This window comes from Chrysoperla carnea, chromosome 2 (assembly GCF_905475395.1).
Source record: "Chrysoperla carnea chromosome 2, inChrCarn1.1, whole genome shotgun sequence".
In the NCBI taxonomy this organism is placed as follows: Eukaryota; Metazoa; Arthropoda; class Insecta; order Neuroptera; family Chrysopidae; genus Chrysoperla; species Chrysoperla carnea.
Window position 1 is genome coordinate 91,422,421 of NC_058338.1, and position 20,608 is coordinate 91,443,028.

A 20,608-nucleotide genomic window follows, 5' to 3' on the forward strand; every position below is an offset into this window, starting at 1 on the left:
CCAGCGGGGGGCATATATAGCCTAAATTTTGTTTACTTTGATTTATAATTGTCATCTAGTAGGTATTTTTGGTCGCTGAAAGCAAATCTAATGTCAGATTAACGAATTATTTCACGAATTCCGAAAATCGTGCCGTTTTTGGCCAAAAATTTCATTTTTTTTGGTACAAAATCGACAAACTAAGTATTTGTCGTTCAAACTTCGTTCTAGGAGGTATTTTTGGCTGCTGTTTACGAATCCGATGTTCGATTACACGGATTCTATGATCTTCCGAAAATTGTGCCATTTTTGTACAAAAATTAAAATTATTGGCTAAAAATGGTACGATTTTTGGAATACGTAAAAGAATTCGTTAATCTGACATCAGAATCGTAATCAGCGACGATAAATATCTGCTTGAAGATAGAAATTTGAATTATTTTTAAAGATTTCTAAAGGAAAACCAGTATCCACTCTGTTGGGTCCGAAGCCCTCTATTTCGAAAATGCGAAATAGTCTTACGACTGAGGATAAGTTGGTTATCGCCTAGGAAATTATCAACCTTTCTGAAATGACTTAGTAAAACCCCGCTTGGCCGCAAACCTAATAGATGAAATTTTATATTCAACGTATATTTTGAAAACACGCATGTTCAATACATTTTTATGACAAGTTTATTAAGTTTACGAAAAAATGTATCGAACATAATTTCTTGACTCTTTTATAAAGAATAATGTTATAACATAAATTTGCCTCTACCTCTTACCAGTAAAATTTCAATTTCGAACATGTTTCGAACATGTTTAAAATTGCTGGGTCTAATATTTGAATATTGCATTAATGGATCTAATTTAATTAAATAATGTCCCATTTTCAAAGTCGATCAGTGTATACAAAGAATTAATATAAGATTGATTTTTTTTTTATATAGAAAATAATAAGCGTTATAACTTCTGGTGTGTGAAAACCCTTCTAAAATTATTAATTATTATATAATATATTTTAAAATGTGGAACTTCCAATTATTTTTAAGGATTATTTTTTTTTTGCAATATAAGGTAATAGCGAATTTGTTTTCTATTTTTTTTTGCAGTAAAATGTAATAAAAGAGTTTTTTTAATTAATATTTGCAACATAATTTTTTTGTATATAATGACTATATAAAATGAGAAATAGGTATAAATAATCACAGTGCGTCTCTATGCCAAACCCATGTTTTTTTAGTATGATCAAAACGATGTGTCAGCCATTGTTGCTCCAATAGTTGATATCGATCCTGACTTAAATGTAGTGGTTTACCACGCCTATGAGACAAACAAAAAAAGCACTCGTTGTAAAATAATAAATATTAAAGGTGTTTTTAATCAAGGGTTTATGTCCCCAATCTGCATTTAATATTAAAGTCAAAATCGATTATATACCGATATCGCTTGAAATGAAGGACCCTGACTGAATCCGAATGTGAAATTATTCATTGTAAATAGTGGGATAAATCTGCCGGTTTTTTATATTGAATTCGAAAATTTTGTCCAAATGGCTATTTTTTTTTTGCAATAGAGTTCTTTTGTTGTAAAAAAAATAGAAAAGGATTTTGCCGGTTCCGGAACGATCCACGCGACCTTCTGCACGCGGTTTTTATCTTTATATTGTTTTCTTTGGTGACGTTTTCTTGGATATCTCTGCTTCTATTGATCGTATTGAAAAAAGATTTGTTTGTTAAGAATTTTTGCATCGACCTTGCTTTTTATCGAACCCTGGACATAGCATAATAACCTCAAAATCTCAAGAAAACCGCAGTAATCTCATATTTTCAACTTTCTCTGATAACTTTTCGAAAAATGAAGGAATTGAATTGAAACTTTGGAAAGAGTTTTAACTTATGATAATAAAAAATGGTGGTTTTAGTCCGATACATAAGCTCAATGTTGAGAAAAACGAATATTTCTGAAAAATTTCAACAGCTCGTACAGTTCACGCAAATCATCATATTTTAATTTCTTTTTTTTTTTTTAAATTGCAGGTTTTTTAATGTAATTTCGAATAGTGCCAGCGGTTTTTTTTTCAAAACTTTTTCTGTATTTTTTACAACGGAAGACACCTTTAAAAAAATTAATCTTTTTAAAAAATTTACCGAATTTATTATCAAAATCTATGCATACCGTGTACGGAATTGGTTTCGCTTTAACCAACTGAGCGACTGTTCATTTTTAAAGTTGGTTAAATATGTAACAATTTGAGGCCAGAACGATTTTTATTTTGGTCAATTTTTAAAGTTACACATTTACTCATCCACAAATAAAATGTCAGACGAAGAAGACGTCTGATATTTCTGATATTTCAAAAGAAGACGTCTTGAACCAACCAGATCCATCAAAGAGGAAAAAGTTTGTTTCAAATAAATACATTCTCAAAATTGAAGTCAGATTTTCAGATATTTTTCATCGATGTATTTAGGGGCCATTCATTAATTACGTGAGCATAATTTTGATGATTTTTGTTTATTTTCTTTTGTAAGGAACAATTTTACGAATTTCTATATAAAATGTAGTTAACACAAATACGAATTACCAGTCATTATTATGTTACTCTTTCTCTAAGTCATTATTTCCAACCCGACTTTTTTTTCTATTATGTCTTTTGACGATCGAGCTTTCATTTTTCCTCAAAGAAGAAAAATTTTTTAGTGAAAGAGTCACCAAATTAGCTCCCAACTTCGTAAAATATATTAATTTTAGGCGTCATATTAATTTTCACTTTTAATACTGAAAGCGGAACCAAAATAAATGAAATAAAAATAAAATTAGACTTACTTTAAATCACGATCTTCTTCCTCAAAATCATCTAAATATAATGAACCCCAAAGACATGCACGTCGTCCGCGTATAACAATAATGTATGTGGATGTGACCACTAAATAAATACCAGTACCACCGCCACAATCAATGCTGTGCTGTACAGCTTCACATACATTCTGTGTTTTACAACAACCTTGTTTTAAACATACAACTGTACCACATAATAAACATACACTTGTCTCTTGTGGAACGGAATGACATTGACTGCACTGTCTCTCATGATAATACTGTAACAAAAAAAATTCAATTAGTTCATCGAAATTAGTCGAAGAATTTAAAAAAGAGAACTATTAAAGATATCGAAATGCGACTTTTAGTTCTTTTATAGGGAAATGAATCAATAAAAATTGTTTCTATTCTAGAAACTTCTTCAAATAAATTAATGAAATGGCTAATTTAAAAACAAATAGGTTTCTTTCGTTGTAAAAAACACAGCAAAATAATTTTCCGGTTCCAGAACGATCCGCACGACCTTGTGTACGTGATTTTTATCTCTACATTGTTTTCTTTGGTGATGCTTTATTGAATTGTTTGTTAAGAATTTTTGCATCGACATTGCTTGCTATCGAACCCTGAACAAAGCAAAATAACGTCAAAATCTCAAGAAAACCGCAGTAACCTCATATCTTCAACTTTATCTGATAACTTTTCGAAAAATAAAGAAATTGAGTTGAAAATCCGGAAAAAGATGTAACTTATGATCATAAAAGGGTGTTAAATTTTAGCCCGGCATATAACCTCAATTTTGAGAAAAACGAAAAAAATTTCAAAAAATTTCGACAGCTCGTATAGAAAATCATCGGATTTTAACTTTTTTTTTAAAATTGTGTATCGGACTTAATTTAACCACCCTTTGATTATAGGTTACATCTTTTTCCAGGATTACAACTCAATTCCTGCATTTTTCGAAAGGTTATCCGATAAAGTTGAAAATATGAGGTTACTGCAATTTTCTTGAGATTTTGAGGTTATTTTGCTATGTTCAGAGTTCGATAGCAAGCAAGGTCGATGCAAAAATTTAATCTATAATTTAACAAACAATTATTTTTTTTATTCGTCTTAGACCAATCAATAGAAGCGGAATTTTTAAGAAAGCGGCACCAAAGAAAACATTGTAGAGATAAAACCGCGTGCGGTTCGTTCCAGAACCGGAATACTCTTCTTCTGTAATTTTTACAACGAAAGAAACATATATCAAACAAAATTAACCATTTCCCAAAATTTACCGAATTTATTATCAAAATCCGGTAGATTTATCCAACTAATATAGTATGGTCGACAAGCACCATTTTGTGACGAACCTGATTTAGTCTTGGAAAATTATGATCAAAGTATCATTTGATTCGGAATTATGCTTAGAAACTTTTTGGACACAAATGAAGAGGTTGCGGTTAAAACCTCCCCTTTTTTGTTATTAAACTGTTTATAACTTTTGTAAGTTTTACCACAACCTCTTCAAACTTTATCATAGTTTTACGAGAATTAAATCAGGTTCGCCTCAAAATGATGTTTGTATACTAAACTAATCGTGCATTTTTATCCTATAAAAGTTAAAAAAAAAACTGTGAACTTACCGTAAATATTTTTTCATATTCTTTAGGTAAACGTAATAGTCGTGGTGGATGCCAAATAACATGCTGATCTATTAAAAAGTTTCTTGCTGCAATTTGACTACGTGCTACAAATGCTGAGAATTGATTACACCATAGACGTGGCGTTTCCAATCGTATTTCTGGACTTGCCCAATTCAATGCAACTGCCGCATTAAAACAATTCCAATCCATACCTTCTGTTACTAATTCTAAATAATATACAAGCCGAACGAATTCACTTTGCGGTGATCGTACTTCGGGCAATGATTGCTGATATAAGTGATATTTTAACAAAGCTGCAATTCGTAAAAATGGTAGACATAATTTTTGTACCTGAAAAGTAAAAAAAATACATTTTTAAAGATATTTAAAAAAAAAATTTTTCTTACTATTCTATTTGCTTTAATCTAGATTCATGTCATAGAATTTTAGTTTTATGAGCTCTGTTTTTGATAAAGAGAGCTGTGTGTCGCGTAGATTGTCTTAGAATCGAACCAAAGACTTCTAGATCTTTGTTTTAGAACTGCATTTTTAGAGAGATGTGGGCTGAGTACAGTTCTAAAGTCCAAAGTTTTAGCTAAGATTTTCTAAAGCTCTTTTTTTGAGTTATCAGATTTCTTTAGACATAGCTGTAAATAAATCAAGTTCTATGTACTAGGTAAATTACTTTTAATTTTTGCTATGGAATTAACTAGACAAATTGATAATTTAATAGTGTTATGTATTCAAATATTTCAATAAGCTTGTAATAATTTTGAGTATAGACCGATATAACGAAAAATTTAATAATTCGAATTTTTGGTGTGGAAATTGGTGTATGGGTATACAAAAAATATTCTAAGCAATTTTTTTTAAATAATTTTTTTCGATATCTCTAACCATCTCTGGCGCTATGCAAAATATTAAGAATCGACCCTATTTGTCAAATTGTAAAAGGCTGAGTTTAAAGTTCAGATTTCGGTTAAGTATCTTAAAAAAGGTGACCCTTCACCTTGTATGACTGTCCAAAATTTCAAATCAATATTCCTATAAATAACGAAAATGTAAGGGTGTTTTCATCTTAAATGCTACACACTGTTATAATATACTATAAATATGAACATACCTGTATTTCTAATGACTGAATATTGAATTTAACAGCACCAGTACTACATGAAGACGTTGTACTCTGTGAACTACTTCCACAATTCTCATCTTCGATATACAATTCACTTGTATTAAATGATTCAATCACTGAATACAGTGTATCATACAATGATATATTATTGTTAGCTGCTGTTGATGAAGAAGATGATGATGCTGGTGAATGCATTGATGATGAAGAGGACGCTGTTGCAGACGAACACGTTGCATAATGATTTGGTTGATGATGAATGGTTGATGTTGATGGTTTTTCAGCTGGTTGTAAAGCTTTACATTCGTTTACATGTGATTCAAATGTTTTAGCACGACATTTATTAATAACATGTTGACGTTCACGATTTGTCATTGAACATGTCAATTGAGCAACTACTTGATAATATAATAAATTATATAATGTTTTTACTACACTAGAAAAATAAGCTGGAACCAAAGAAAAAAATTTATGATTATTTTTAGAAAAGTGTTTAAATAATAATTTTAATAGAGGAATTTTTACATTTTTTTTTTGCGTAATATGGCCAATTCGACATCAGGATTATCCCCTATTAAACGATTTATACGTAACATAAATGGGGATCCGGGATTGAGTAACTAACACGTAGATCAACGGGGTGTTCCATGAGTAATGGACACCCTTGTTGGATCAGGTAGAAAATAAAATTCTATAACGAAAAGTTCTCTTTCATTTTTTGGTCCGATGCACTTACACCCACCATTTCCTATACTTACACCCACCCCTTCCTACTCATTCTCGCAGTTTCTTACTATTTTAGCCTCCCCCCACTGTCTTTTCGCTGTAGCGCGCTTCTGATTGGCTGCTTATTTTAATTAATATCTAATTGTTCGTGGAGACTTTTCATCTTAGAATTTTATAGAATTTAAAAAAGTATTAATAACTCTGAATAACTCTGAATTAGATTAGTCCGAAAACGTTGAGAAATTCAAAGTACCTAAGACTTTTTCAGAATTTCTTATTCTTTCTTCAAATATTTTTTCCACCAGGGATAACAAGGTTCTACCTGATACAACAAGGGCGTTCGTTACTTCTGGGACACTCTGTATATACCAAGAGTGGTCATGAAAATCGACTTTTAAAATTCCCTGGATAGTTCAGATATGCCAGTATATTTTATCATACTTTTCTTAGATTTTTCATAAATTCAGGCAGGTTAAAGCCACACTGGTACAATTTTTGGCCAAAAGTACGTCAAATGGCCAAGATTTTTTATGATTTAATCAATAAACTAAAAAAAAAAACTGTCAACAAAAATTTGTATCACAGTTTTAGACGAATATTTTCTAAAAATTGTATGAAATCCATTAGAGAAATTGGCCTTTCTTGTTGTGTTTAGATGTTTTTTTAGAAAATATGGATCTAATTATTAAATGAATCCGATTCACGTTTTTTTTTTTTTTTTTTTTTTTTGATCAAAAATACTAATTTTACCAAGTTTTATCGAAATTGGACACAAAAAATTCGTATGGCCTTTGTAATTTTTTATAAAAGATAGCAACGTCATCAAAAAGTTAATTTACAATCGGTAGGATTTTAGATATTTATTTTGTGTTTGAAATTAGGTAGGAATGAAAGATGTCTGAGAGCGGTTGTGAAAATCCGCAAAAGTTGTAAAAATTGTTAAATTTAAAATCATTTTAAGATAATTTTTATAAAATTAATTTTCGGATTTACGAAAAAATATACCGAAAAAAATTTATGTAATAGTGTCCCATTTTTAAACGTAAAGACTAAAAACTTCAGAACCCAACCAAGTCCTCTGTAAATTTTCGGTCTATTTTTCCCGATTACTTTAATTTTCATGCTCTTTTAGCAATATAAATTGTAATTTTCAGAAAGTTTTACCTTTGCTAACACTGTCCCAGATATTAATCTAATAATTAAATAAAACGCATTTAAATTATTTGAGTGTGGTTGTAATTTTAATATGATTTAGTTTTATAGCTAAAGAGAGTAATTTTAATTTGCCAGTCAGAAATTTGGTTGCTTTACTAGCGAAAATTCATCGTTAATTAAAGCAACCGCTCTCAGATGCAAGACATATTTTATTCCTTCCTAATTTCAATAAAGAAAGAAATATCCGAAATTCAGCCATTCTAAAATAAACTCTCGAAAAAGTTTCCAGCTCCCGTACTACTTGACTACTTTGACTACTCCCGTAGTCAATATTCTAGGATAATTCCCATTTTTGAGATTTCTGACTATTTTGGTACTTTTTCTGCACCTTTTTTGAAAACAACCCTTCATTTGTAGACATGGGATGCCTCTGGTGGGTAGGTTCCAATATAAGCAAATGAGGAATTTTGTCGAAGTCTGGAGCCAAGTTTTTGTTAATTACAATTCTAACAGGATTATTTGGTCGTGAAAATCGTTTAATATTTAATTTCGAGGATTAAACTTACCTTGATCTAAGTGAAGAGGTAACAATAAAATAAATTGAATTAACAATGCTGAAGGATCTTTAAGTAACAATGGTACTTCACGTTCAATTGTTGTAAGTGCCATCGGTGAGGTAGTGGGTGATCCTTGTACACCAGTTATTTGTGTCCATATTTGCCATGTTGGCCATTGAGCTAAGACACGTGCATGTACAGCCAATACATGTAACAATGGTACAATACAATCACGTTTTGGCATTAACGATAATGTTGGATGTGTATTATTATTATTTGTTGTAGTGTCCGTACACAATGAACCGCCACGTTGTATTAATTCGATTTCTAAATTTGTTCGTGCTATTGATGTAACAAATAAAAATAAACTTTGATGCATTGGTGGTGCCACCTTTTGTTTGAATTTTAAATGTGTACTATTTGTCATATCTTCCATTGATTTACCCATTGCTTCGGCTAAATTTGATGTACTCTAGAAAAAACAAAACAATTATTCGGATTAAATGCAAAATGATGCGTTTTGTCGATCCAGTTTTAAAAGCAGATTTTGTACTTACCGTAGGTTTTTGATTTTCTTTTAAGAAATTTGTTAATTCTGATAAAATACCATCCATCGTTCCAGGTCTAGATCGCACAATTGCTGTACATTCTCCTAATTGTGGTGATAATGGTAATACAGAATTTGCTAATTGTCTACACAACGGGCACAAATATTCACCCCTAAAACAAAAAAAATTACGATATTTTAAATTCAATACAAAATAATTCATAATTTCACAAAATCGAATTATTCAAAAAGTATGATATTTCAAAGTTACAAATAATCTTTAATTGCAAAAAAAATTTACTCTATGTAAAAAGTAACACAAACTCCCAGTAATACAAACAGCTATATCTCGAACACAAAAGATTGGATCTGAATGAAATATACAGGCAGTTGACATATGTTTAAAACTCGATAAATATATTTAATCGAGGAAAATGCTTCAAACGAAAAATATTAGTTTCAAAAGGAAACATCTTATACCGGCATCGAATTCCATCTAAGTTTTCAGGTTCAATTAAAACCTCACTCTAATTCATAACTGACAAACATAAGATGAATGCTTTAAATTAGAAATTGTTCTTTATAAATACGCAAACATTTTTTTTAAACCGAATAGTTTAGACTGTAATTTTTTCGAAGTGTGCCTAGATTTCGCAGAAACAATTATATGAAATAAAAATTATGATACGACAAAACAATTTTGGGTAAAAATTTTCACTCCGCCTTTGCCTAAACTGTACGATTTGCGGAAAAATATTTCGAATAAAAATGTTACTTTTTTTAATCAATAACAACTTTCTAATTTCAAGTGTTCATATATCGATTATCAGTTATGGAGTAGAGTGAACTTTTCATTGAGATTGAAAACCTAGGTCAGTTTAATATCTGTGAAAGATGTGCGCCTACACACCCAACATTTTTCGTTTGAAGCATTTTTATCGATAAAAGTTATTTTAAGAGTTTCAAGCATATGTCAACTTAAAAAAGAAGAAGACACTCTGTATATGATCCGATAGCTTGTTCTAGTTTTTGAATCAATATCTCAAACATTTTTCATCCCTTAATATTTTATGCGCAAGGCTGAAATTGAGTATGTGCAGTCGAAAGTTTGTTTATTTCTCTTTAAAATGCGCTTATATTGATCCTTATACTTCTTAGACCGAGTTATTTTCCGACAAACAAAATAGTCGATATACCTGTTTGAAATTTCGAGAAAATTTAAAACTTGCGTTTTTTTACGGGGTTGTATATCTGCTCAAAATATCGTTTCCAAAGGTCTTGAATAATTGGGATTTTGAAAAAATATATATAACAAAACTGTTTTTATTTTTTCATGATAATTTTAAAGTTACAGGCAGTTTAAAAGAACTTTTCAATAGAGAAACGAAAACGCCTGACAAAAAAAAAATGTTTCTAAAAGATCGTGTAACGTCATAATGTAAATTAATAATTGCAGTGTATACTATTCAATTAACATTACTACGCCACAACGATGTTATACGAACGTTTTTTTTTTGTAGGGCTTTTTCGTTTCTCTTTCGAAAAGTTCTTTTAAAACTGCCTGTAACTGTAAAATTATCATGAGAAGAAAAATGAAAACAGTTATAAAACTTATATATGATCTTTCCATTTTTTTCAAAAAAAAATTTGGTTCATATTCCCAATAACAAATAGAAAAAATTTTATCAACAAAATTTACCTATCAACAGCCAAAGTTTGATTCCTATGTTGACTACGCAATGATTGTAAATATGATTTTAAACAATCTAAATGTAAATGATGACCACAAGTTTGGACATGAACACCACCTTCCCATCCAAGATTTACAGATAGAAGCCATGATTGCTGTAAAAAAAAAAAAAGAAATTAAAATATCGTAAAATTTTAGAATATTTAAATTTTTACTTACACTATCAAAATGTCTATCTAATTCTTCAACACGTCGATCAAATTCACTTGCTAGAATGTCATCACGATGAAATGTTTGTCGTTCTTCCTCTGAAGTTGGTAAAACTACTCGTTCTGGATCTCGCCTTCTATGTGCTGTTACACTGGTAGACTGTGGATGAAAATTCAAGAAATTTAATCGAAATATAAACAAGAATGTGTCTAGAATCTAAAATTAGACGTCTCCCGTGTCCTCTTTGAGTTCAATCCGCATTCTAGAGGCAGGTATACAGTAAAAATGAACAAAAATTATCGGATTTGAATATAATACACCTTTCTGGTAGTTTCTGGTGGTTTTTAATTGAATTTCTGCACCGACCTTGCTTGCTATTGAACCTTAAACACAGCAAAATAATCTCAAAATTTCATGAAAACCGCAGTAACCTCATATTTTCAACTTTCTCTGATAATTTTTCGAAAAATGAAGGAGTTGAGCTGAAACTCTGGAAACAGATCATAAGCAAGTGTGCTCGTTCAGTTCAGGCAATTTTATTCGTATTTAGCTTTTTTTTTTAAATTGCAGATGTTTTTTAAGCACTTTTGGATAGTATGCACAATTTTTTTTGCAAAACCAGACTATGAGCCGAAACATTATAAAACAAAAACAAAATTGAGGATAAGTATCGTACAAAATTTACCACCATTTTTTAAGATCATAAGTTACACCTTCTTCCAGAATTTCAACTCAATTCTTTCATTTTTCGAAAAATTTTCAGAGAAAACTGAAAATATAGCGTTACTGTGATTTTCTTGAGATTTTGAGATTATTTTGCTATGTTCAGGGTTCGATAATAGGCTAGGGCGATGCAGAAATTTATAACAATTCTTTTTTTTGTTCGCCTCAATCCGATCAAAATTTGCCGAATTTACTATCAAAATACTACTAATAGATTTACCCAACTAGTATGTGAAAACTGAATTAGGTTAAGGACTCACCTGGACTAAAACTACTAATCCCATAGGTTCATCTTCTGTACTAGGTGTCGTTTGATTACATATAACACAGTCATACTCTTGTCGGGAACTTTCTTTTTCTTGCCAATCCATTCCCGATGTATTACCTTCAGCGGCTTCTTTCGTTTTCTCTAAAAATTGATTTTGTTTCGATGCAAATTCCGCTAATAATTTCTGTTGTCGTTCTCTCGCTCGTATACGCCGTTGCTCTCGTTCTAAATCCTCTTTTTGTCGTTGTTCCTCTTCGCGCACTTGTTGCTTTGGCCATAAACGATTACGTGTCTCTTTTATACTTTCCCTACATAAACTATCTAAAGCTGCAATTTTATTTAGAAGATTACCAACAAAAAATGGACCATCGCCGATACGATTCTCATTTGCGTTCGAAGTCGTTGTTGTGTTGGTTTCTTCTTCTAGGTTATAGCTGTCTGGTATCCCCGATAATTGGGAATGAAGTTTTAATAATAGCGAAATAATATTTTCATTGACTTTAACTGTTAGTGGATTGGGAGATCCTTCTACTTGCCGCCTTTTTGGAGTATGATATTGTTTGCGAGGTATTGACGATGTTGTTGGAATTGCTAATTCATGACTAGTTGACGGCTGTTCTGAAGGTAGGATTGCGACTTGCTGTTGACCACCATCTCCACTTGTACCTGGAATACATAAAAATTAATTTAAAAGAAATTCCCCTTAAAAATTGGAGAGTTCTTCAGGAAACCTGGTGCTTTCAATAGAAAAGAGATCATCTGAACATATTCACAGGATTATGAGGATATTAATACAGTGAAACTTGAAGTAGAACCTGGATAAGTGAGAAAATTCTATAACTGGAACTCATGCTGAGGTTCAAATACTTTGGCAATGAATTACCTTCCGTTAGTGGGCCGAAGCAAACCTCCATATCTGGGATTCGTTCTTTCGACTTTATCGTCATATTACCTCTATAACTGAGGCAGCGAGATAATTTTATATGTATCAACCTCTGTAACTGACAATTGAGATAACATCGTTTTGTTTGTATACTTACTTATTCTTATTCTAACGGCAAATTCCACACTTAACTCATTTTGAGCCTCAATGACCTTCAGTTTTAGTTTTCCTTTACTATCATACGGATGTTTATTTGAAAAATGCCGAAACGAAGGCACAAATCGTTATCAACACGTGAAAAATTGAAGTTAATGTCGAATTTAATGTGCCAAAATCTACTCTTTGTAGAATAATTCAGAATAAAGATAAAATTCAATCACAATGTCCTGAAGGACAAAGCAAACTAAAACGTGTACGTTTATCAGAATATCCTGATCTTAAACAGTGTTTGCTAACATGGGTCAAACAATACCTCTATAAGTTAGACAAATTTGCAGGTACATTGATGTCTCACTTAACCAAGTTTCACTGTATATAACAGAGCTCTAGAAGTAAAAAGATAACACTTGATTATTGTACCTGGTTCTGAAATAAATTCCATAATTGTATCAACAGTGGCAACAGACATATCTTCGGGGACGGCAAGAGCTAACTCCGTGTTTGGAGTAGTTATGGCTGGTGGCAATGCTAATATTGTTGGACTATCTTCATCTTCATCCATGGCAGCAGGTGCTACACTTTGTTCAGGAACTACAGAACGATCCGGATTTAAAGCAATCGCATTTGGACTTGTGATTGCTACAATGTAATCCGATGGTGATATGCCAGAACTTTCTTCTAACATTAACGTTGAATTTGCTGCACCTTCAGTGATATCTGAAAGCATTTCGTTGTCTGCTTCAGCATCCCATTCCATGTCACCTAAAAAAAAAAAGAATTTACATTAAAATTTCCAAAATATTTAAGATATTTTCGAACTTACTTCCATCCGAGCTGTACGTCGTTGGAAGAACTTCAGGTTCTGGTGCTAATGTAATTTTTGAAATTACAGTTCGAAGATTATCGATTAGATTATCTGTTTCAAACCAGTTAATCAGGTCTAGATCTTGAATGGATCTGGATGATGTAGAAGTTGGATATACATTACAGGCCTAAAATTTTTTAACACAATTAAATTAAATACAGTTTGATTTAAATATAATAATAGGCAATAAATCTCCATTTTTAACCCCTGACGCAAAAAAGAGGTATTATAAGTTTGACCGCTATGTGTGTTTTTTATTTGAAAGCATATTTTCTAGCGATGGTTCTTAGACATGTTTTATCAAAATCGGTTCAACCCCTTGATATAAAAAGAGGAGTGTCTTAAATTTGGCGTATTTATCTGTGTATCTGTGTGTTTGTCTGTGGCATCGTAGCTCCTCATTGGATGAACTGAGTTGATCGAGAGTGTTCTATAGCTAAGTTTTTGAATACGCAGGCAATGTTTTATCAAGCAAGAAAATTTTAATGAAAATTATGATTAATATTAATTTACTTCAATAGAATATGAAAAGGTGGGGCGAAGGAATAGTAGAGTAAATGTAGGTGACATTTCTTACCCGATCAGTTGGTTTGTTTGCAGTAACCACAGCCATTTCTAAAAGATATATGGCCAATGCCATACAATGCTCGGATATATTATGACCATGGACGGCTTTGAATAAGACAACAAACATAAGTGCATGAAACAGTCGAGTTCGTAACACTTTACGTGGATCTTCATAAGCGTCACTACAGGGTGCTGGTTCACGAAATGGTGGCCATGGTGTTTGACTACTTTTCAATTTTCCTGCATGTCTTCCACTAAAATTTAAAAATTGATCATAAGTATTTTTATAAGCGAAGACAGAAAAATAAAAGAAAACATCACTTACTATTCTGTAAATCGATCCATCGATGTTTGAAAATCTCGTCGATGTACCGCTCTTAATAATACATGTAATGGATCATATTGCTGTTCCCAAACAATAGATTTTGGAACATACATGCCTTGTTGCATTGTACCACTGGCCTCTAAATTTGGTGCTTTATAATCAGCAACCTCAGCTAGTAATGCTTCAAAATCACGATGCTGTGATGTTCCACAACGTTCGGGCATTAGTTCCATTAATTGTGAATGTGTTTTATCATTCATGCAAAGCAGCGTTACCATTTCTAACCGATTTAGTGCATTATCACTGAGACCTAAATTTATTTATATTCATTAATTATTAAAATTCATATTTAAATATACGGAGTGTCGATTTTTTGCTTTGTTTGAATTTATCCCACAGAAAAGTTAAAAAATTTTTGGACTCTAATAAAGGTGTAACTGTATTTAAAGTTACTATAGTCGGAATTCTAGAGAGCTCCAGACAGAATATAGGGTATTGTACCCAGAACATAGCTTCTAGCATAATTATCTAGCTTCGGATGGGCATATTTTTATCTATACATTGCCATAATGTCCTATCAACCTAAATACAATCGTTTAAAAAATAGCATTTTGCCTGTCAAATAAAAAGTTTTTTTAAGACGATGAGGCAACTATTTTATCAACAAATCACTCTTTTAATGTTATGTACTTCATTGTGTGTACACTGTATATACAGGGTGGGTATTTGCAATATATGCATGTAAATATCCCGCTAGAGGCGTCGCCTATTAAAAAATGACATCAACAAAAATTGTAGAGTTTGATGAGAAGCATCATGCTGTGGCAATAGATCTGACGTAGTTTTTCGGGTTTCTTTAAAAAATCAATTTAGATCTTAAACGGTAAGAGATAGAATAGCACTTTAAATTAGAAAGTTGATTCTCATAAAAAACTAACATTTTTCATTTAAACCATTTTTTCGAAACAGGCTAAGTACGGAAAAATGCTTTAGCCAAAAGTTGTCAAAGGCGATAGAGGACATTCGCCAAAAGTTATCAAGGGCAATAGAGGACATTCACCTGTGTGCGTGAATTTGACCTAAAATTATCAAAAAACTTTAAGCATTATTTTCTTACGATTAAATGCACTAATGTCATATTTTTTAGTCGAATTTCCTCCGAAAGCTATCATTTTTCGAATAAATGTTTTAAACAAAAATTGTTAGTTTTTTTATAAGGATCAACTTTCTAATTTAAAGTAAAATTCTATCTCTTACCGTTTAGAATATAAATAGGCTATTAAAATAACCCGAAGAACTAAATCCAATCTGATGTCAGAATATGATGTCCCCCCATCAAACTCTGCAACTTTTGTTTCAGTTATTTTTTGATTGGTTAACTACAAAACGAGATATTTAGGTATATAGATTAAAATGGTCCATCCTGTATGTACTCTCAAATGCATTCAAAAAGCAACGTTGCTATAATAATAGTATATTATTTATATAATTTCGAAAGCAGACAACAAATTTTCACATGCAAGAAAAAGATTCCGTAAATAAATATTATGTTTAATTTTCAAAGAACAATAAAATTTTTAATCATTTATCAATCGCAAACAGGGAGTAGATATTTTTAAAATGTTCATTTAAAACAAATAAATATATTTTAAACTCAGAATTTCGAAAACTAATAAAATAAAAATAGTGTAGAATAGAATATTTACCAAGATTTGTTCGAACATTGATTAATGTTGCTAGAAATGTTAAACAACTTTCTAGCATTGATGGAATTGGTGATGTTATTCCACTGTCCAAATAACCTTTATCTCGATATGATGGACCAAATGTTAAACTTTCCTTTATGTGAAATCTAAATTAAAATAAAGATAAATTATTTAAGTATTCAAAGTTTTGGTGTTTTAGCCGATATGCTATTGGATTTTAATACTAAGAAAGACTCTATCTAGCGATAGAAAAAGGAACTAAAGTTTGCAACGCCCATAGATACATAATATTTAACAGAAATGTTTTTTTACAAACTACAATGTAAACCGTACACATATAAATAGTACAGTACATTAAAATGTATAATAAAGTAGGTATCTTTTGCCTTTTAATTCAATGAAAAAATCAGCTAAGTTGTTTAAAGTATGGTTTACATTTTTTTTTACTCGTGGCGCTGTCATCAGTCATCTTAACGTTAAAATCGAATAAATATTACCAGGCATTCAATACATAACCCGAAAGTGTATACTTTATGAGAAGAAATGAAAATTTCACTTAAAATATAAAAAAAACTTACTTTTCAATTAATGTTTCAATAAAAAATTGAGCTTCTAGTTGCGTTGAACAAACTTGCAATAAATAAATATCAGCATCGACCATTGAATTGCAAAAATTACATTGAATATAGGTCATTGCTTGACCTTTGATTTGTAATCCATTTCGAACCCACATACCAGATAAAATTTCGTAAAATGCCACCTGAAATGGAAATAAAAGCTATGAGTATTTTGGTAATAGATAATTAATTTAGGAGTTTACGATAAATTCAAAGATTTTTGTCGATTTATATTTCATCATTCTTAACAGTTGGCAAACTGAAACATGGGAATCGTGTAAAGGTGTCTGAGGAGACAAAAGGATTTCTTAATTTAAGGTTTCATCCTTTTTCTATTCACGAATAATAAAAGCAAAAGCTCTAGTCCTTAAACTGTAAACATTTGCGTTATGAGTATTTTGTATAAGCTCGATTTAAAACTTATTTTTCAAATGGCACATGGTTGAAACTTTTTTATCTTCATTTAATTTTATCTATTTTCGAATTTTTCAGATTTTTTCAACCTATCTACAATTTTTTTTAAATACTTCATCTTTTTTAAGTCCTGCAGAATTTCTCTCATCACGAGATTAAAGGTGTAAGCAAAAAAAATATTTCGAAAATTTTCGGGCCTTTTCGTGTACTTTCTTTATTTTAATATTGCTGCGCTAAAGTTTAATCTGACCCTGATAACAAGTAAACAACACCAGATATTGACCACGAGCCACCAATATAAAACTACCCCTCCCCCGTGGAAATTTATGACTTATACGTTTTTTGTTTTGAGCTGATGCATATATTTCTCGCCACGTGGAAATTTTTTTTGTATTGACATGTACTTTATGGTTATAGGTATTTGAAACTTGCAAATTACAGCATATCCCGGAAAAAGACGAACATTTATTTTTCGGAATATAATGTAATTTAAAAAGGGTAAACAATTGAATTCTTAACCTGGTAGGTAATACAAAAAAAAAATATAAATCATAAACTCACACAGTGGAAGGGGGGGGGGGTTCATATACGTGGCTAAAATGGTCTAATAGGTGCGCAAAGTAAGCATTGTATTATGACGTAATACAATGATTGGCATTCCGGGGAGGGTTGCCAAATCTCCGGTTTTGGACTGGAGTCTAATGTTTTCAAGGCGTTTCTCCGAAGCATAATCTACGGTTTTTGGTCATTTTTATTTAAAAAAAAATTCCTTATAAATAAAATGGTAGCCGTATGCATGTGAAAAAAAGGCTAAAAATAGTAAATTTTTCTAAAAACTTGAGTTAATTAATTATCAAGTATTTATTTATTTATAATACATAATATTAATTCAATACTGTAATAATATGAATAATTTGTCAAGAATAAAAAATTGCATAATAGAGTATTATCGTTAGTCAAAAATAAATTATGAAATTTGGAAAAAGTTAAAATTTATGTAAAAATGTATTTAAATATTCTGATTTCTAGAAAGCACATTTTTCTTTTATAATTTTAATATTAAAAATCGTAATTTCTAAACTGTATATCACGTGACCTAAAACGCGGGCAACCCCTGGTGTGATGTCATATCGGTATGAACCATAGCCCATCAGTTAGTTCAGTGTAATCAGCTGGGTATAATATATCCATAGATAATAATTATTTATATTTATTATAATCAATTGTCTATTAATATATCTGTCAAACTTATCTGTGTTATTTCGTATAATGATACCGATATTACGTCACCAAATTGGATGCCCGCGTATTTGACAGTTTAAAAAAGGTTTAAAATTTAATTTAAGTTTTTGGCAAGAAAGCGTGTGTATTTTTCCGAAATAAATTTTTGGTGGCTTTTTATTAGCAAAATCAACATTTTGAAGAACTTTTTCAAATATAGTAAAACACCCTATTTATGAAATTCTGATTTGGCAGCCCTAGTTAAGCTACGCATTTTTGTAATGACGGTTTTTTATTAGTTTGACAAAATATTTAAAATTGCACATTTATATACTTAAGAGTCATAAAATCAATAATATCTATATTATTTATAACTACGTATTTAATTGTTACTTTGAATAATATAATATATATTTTTTAATAATATATTTATTTTGGCCTTTAGTCCCCTGTACGCAAAATCTTATTAGTGTCCATGAATACGCGATAGTTTTAATATTTCCTCACTAATTTGAGAATTGATATAATCAATGAATGTTCTAACAACTAATTTTTTATCAGTATAAATAAAAAAAGTTCAAAGCTATGTCAATCTTATCAAAAAATAAAATGTGAATTATGAAATTTTAAGACGATTATTTGAAAATACACTGCGCAATTACAAGTTTTTATTAAGATACAATATAACATCTAAAAGAACCTTGAAATGGGGAAGCCCGAAACATACTTTTACGCATGCTTACTTGTATGTTTTTTTAGTATATATCATAGACTTATATTCAAAGTCTCTCATGCATGATACTTTTATTAGCTTTTGTCATGTTGACACATTATACCATTTATTATAAGGCCGAGAATGTACATTTCAATAGATTATCAGGTACTAGTTAGGTACTATGCTTTTAATTTTTGATAGGAGCAACTTCCTGTATCATGTACTATGGATCTTACAGCAGCCATTTTGAAATATAAGAAAGAATATTATAATAACTTAGTTTCTAGTATTTTTAGTATCACAAAATTAGTGTCTAAATATACATATTTAGGGTCAAGGAATCCAGCTACGCAATTTTTAAAAGTGTATTAAACTATTGTACAGAGTATTCAAAAAATATCGAGTAATTCATTTCTCCAAAATTAAGGATTTTGGAAAAGGGACCAGTGCAAAAATGTTTTGGTTTTCAGGGTCCTTAAAAAAAAAAAGTTTCAATCGAACCATTTTTATGAAAACCGAATAAATACGGCAAAAATTTAATTAAAATTTGTTATTTATAAAAATAAATAGAAATTTAAATACAGACCATCAATTCGAGATTTTTGTATCATGTATATATGAATTATATCAAAGTATACTAAGTTTAGTCTCAAGTTTGAAACCTAATTAGTCTATTTTTGGTTGTCTGCTTGTCCATCTGTAAACACGATAATTCGAAAACGAAGGGAGATATCAAGCTGAAATTTGTCTATCGGGCTTGAGATGTAAAAAGTGATTATGCGTTCGTAAATGGGCAATATCGGTCAGTTGGGTCTTAGATTCTTAAAAAATGTTTCTTATAAAAAGATAAACAATAATGTTTGAAAATTTGTTTGGCGCGAAATAGGCTAGAAACATTATATACAGTATGTCTACAAATATTGAATATATTTTAAATTTATACGTTACATATATTATGTATGTGTTTGTTTGTTTATAGCATATACTATACCCATTGAGGAAGTGAGACGAAAGATACTCTTATTGCTTTGTGTGTGAGAATGACTTATTCTTCTTTAATTACATGACGTACAAAAACAAGCGATTGCGCAATCAACCCTGTCTACACACGTTATTTCAACAGTTAACTCATTTGATTGTTTGTTTTCATTTGTTAATATAAAAATGACCTTTCATCATTTAATCTTTCAATCTCCTTATAATTTATTGTTACCGGTCTTGTTTCACCCTGTATAACCAAGTAGAGTTCACATGGCAATTGAATTCTGAAATTAATTTTGAAAAAGAAGCAATTTTTTTCTGGCTTAGTTTTAAATTTTTTATTGAATAAAATGTAAACAAAAAAAGTATTGAAATGACATTTTAACCTTAAGAAATTTAAAAACGTGTCTCTTATCATTTAAAATAATAAAAAACTTTTTTTCAAATTATATTTTTATGAATAACTGTACTCGAATCAAAAGAATGAATAGGATTAATAAATTCAAATTAATATTAATACTGTTACTTTCAACTTCAACATACAAATACAAATGATCTCTATTCGTTGTGTGCGTAGTCATGGTAGGGATAATAAAATCGATGCCAGCGCTTTAAGTGAAAAATTTTGGAGATAAAGTGGGCTGTTATGACTAATTTGCAATTATTTACATGTTAATGATATAGAAACTGTCAAATTAAAATGATTGAAAAACACTAATTAATTAAACTTAATGCATTA

The 20,608-nt window shown here is 30.5% G+C and overlaps 1 protein-coding gene across 1 annotated transcript in view; it reads right to left on the bottom strand.

Moving 5' to 3' along the window:
* Positions 1 to 1,077: 1,077 nt before the first annotated feature.
* The window catches only part of LOC123291872 (E3 ubiquitin-protein ligase Ubr3), a 52,719-nt gene continuing 33,188 nt past the window's right edge, over positions 1,078 to 20,608 (bottom strand). Inside the window, exons 11-25 of the mRNA XM_044872305.1 lie at positions 16,500 to 16,681; positions 15,922 to 16,067; positions 14,216 to 14,525; positions 13,901 to 14,144; positions 13,282 to 13,450; positions 12,879 to 13,220; positions 11,409 to 12,082; positions 10,435 to 10,584; positions 10,225 to 10,370; positions 8,536 to 8,698; positions 7,988 to 8,450; positions 5,532 to 5,989; positions 4,409 to 4,759; positions 2,790 to 3,061; positions 1,078 to 1,283 (exon numbers count right to left, since the gene is read on the bottom strand). Of these exons, the coding sequence (XP_044728240.1) occupies positions 1,166 to 1,283; positions 2,790 to 3,061; positions 4,409 to 4,759; positions 5,532 to 5,989; positions 7,988 to 8,450; positions 8,536 to 8,698; positions 10,225 to 10,370; positions 10,435 to 10,584; positions 11,409 to 12,082; positions 12,879 to 13,220; positions 13,282 to 13,450; positions 13,901 to 14,144; positions 14,216 to 14,525; positions 15,922 to 16,067; positions 16,500 to 16,681 (4,188 nt within the window). The 3' untranslated portion in view covers positions 1,078 to 1,165. The remainder of the gene's footprint in view (positions 1,284 to 2,789; positions 3,062 to 4,408; positions 4,760 to 5,531; positions 5,990 to 7,987; positions 8,451 to 8,535; positions 8,699 to 10,224; positions 10,371 to 10,434; positions 10,585 to 11,408; positions 12,083 to 12,878; positions 13,221 to 13,281; positions 13,451 to 13,900; positions 14,145 to 14,215; positions 14,526 to 15,921; positions 16,068 to 16,499; positions 16,682 to 20,608) is intronic.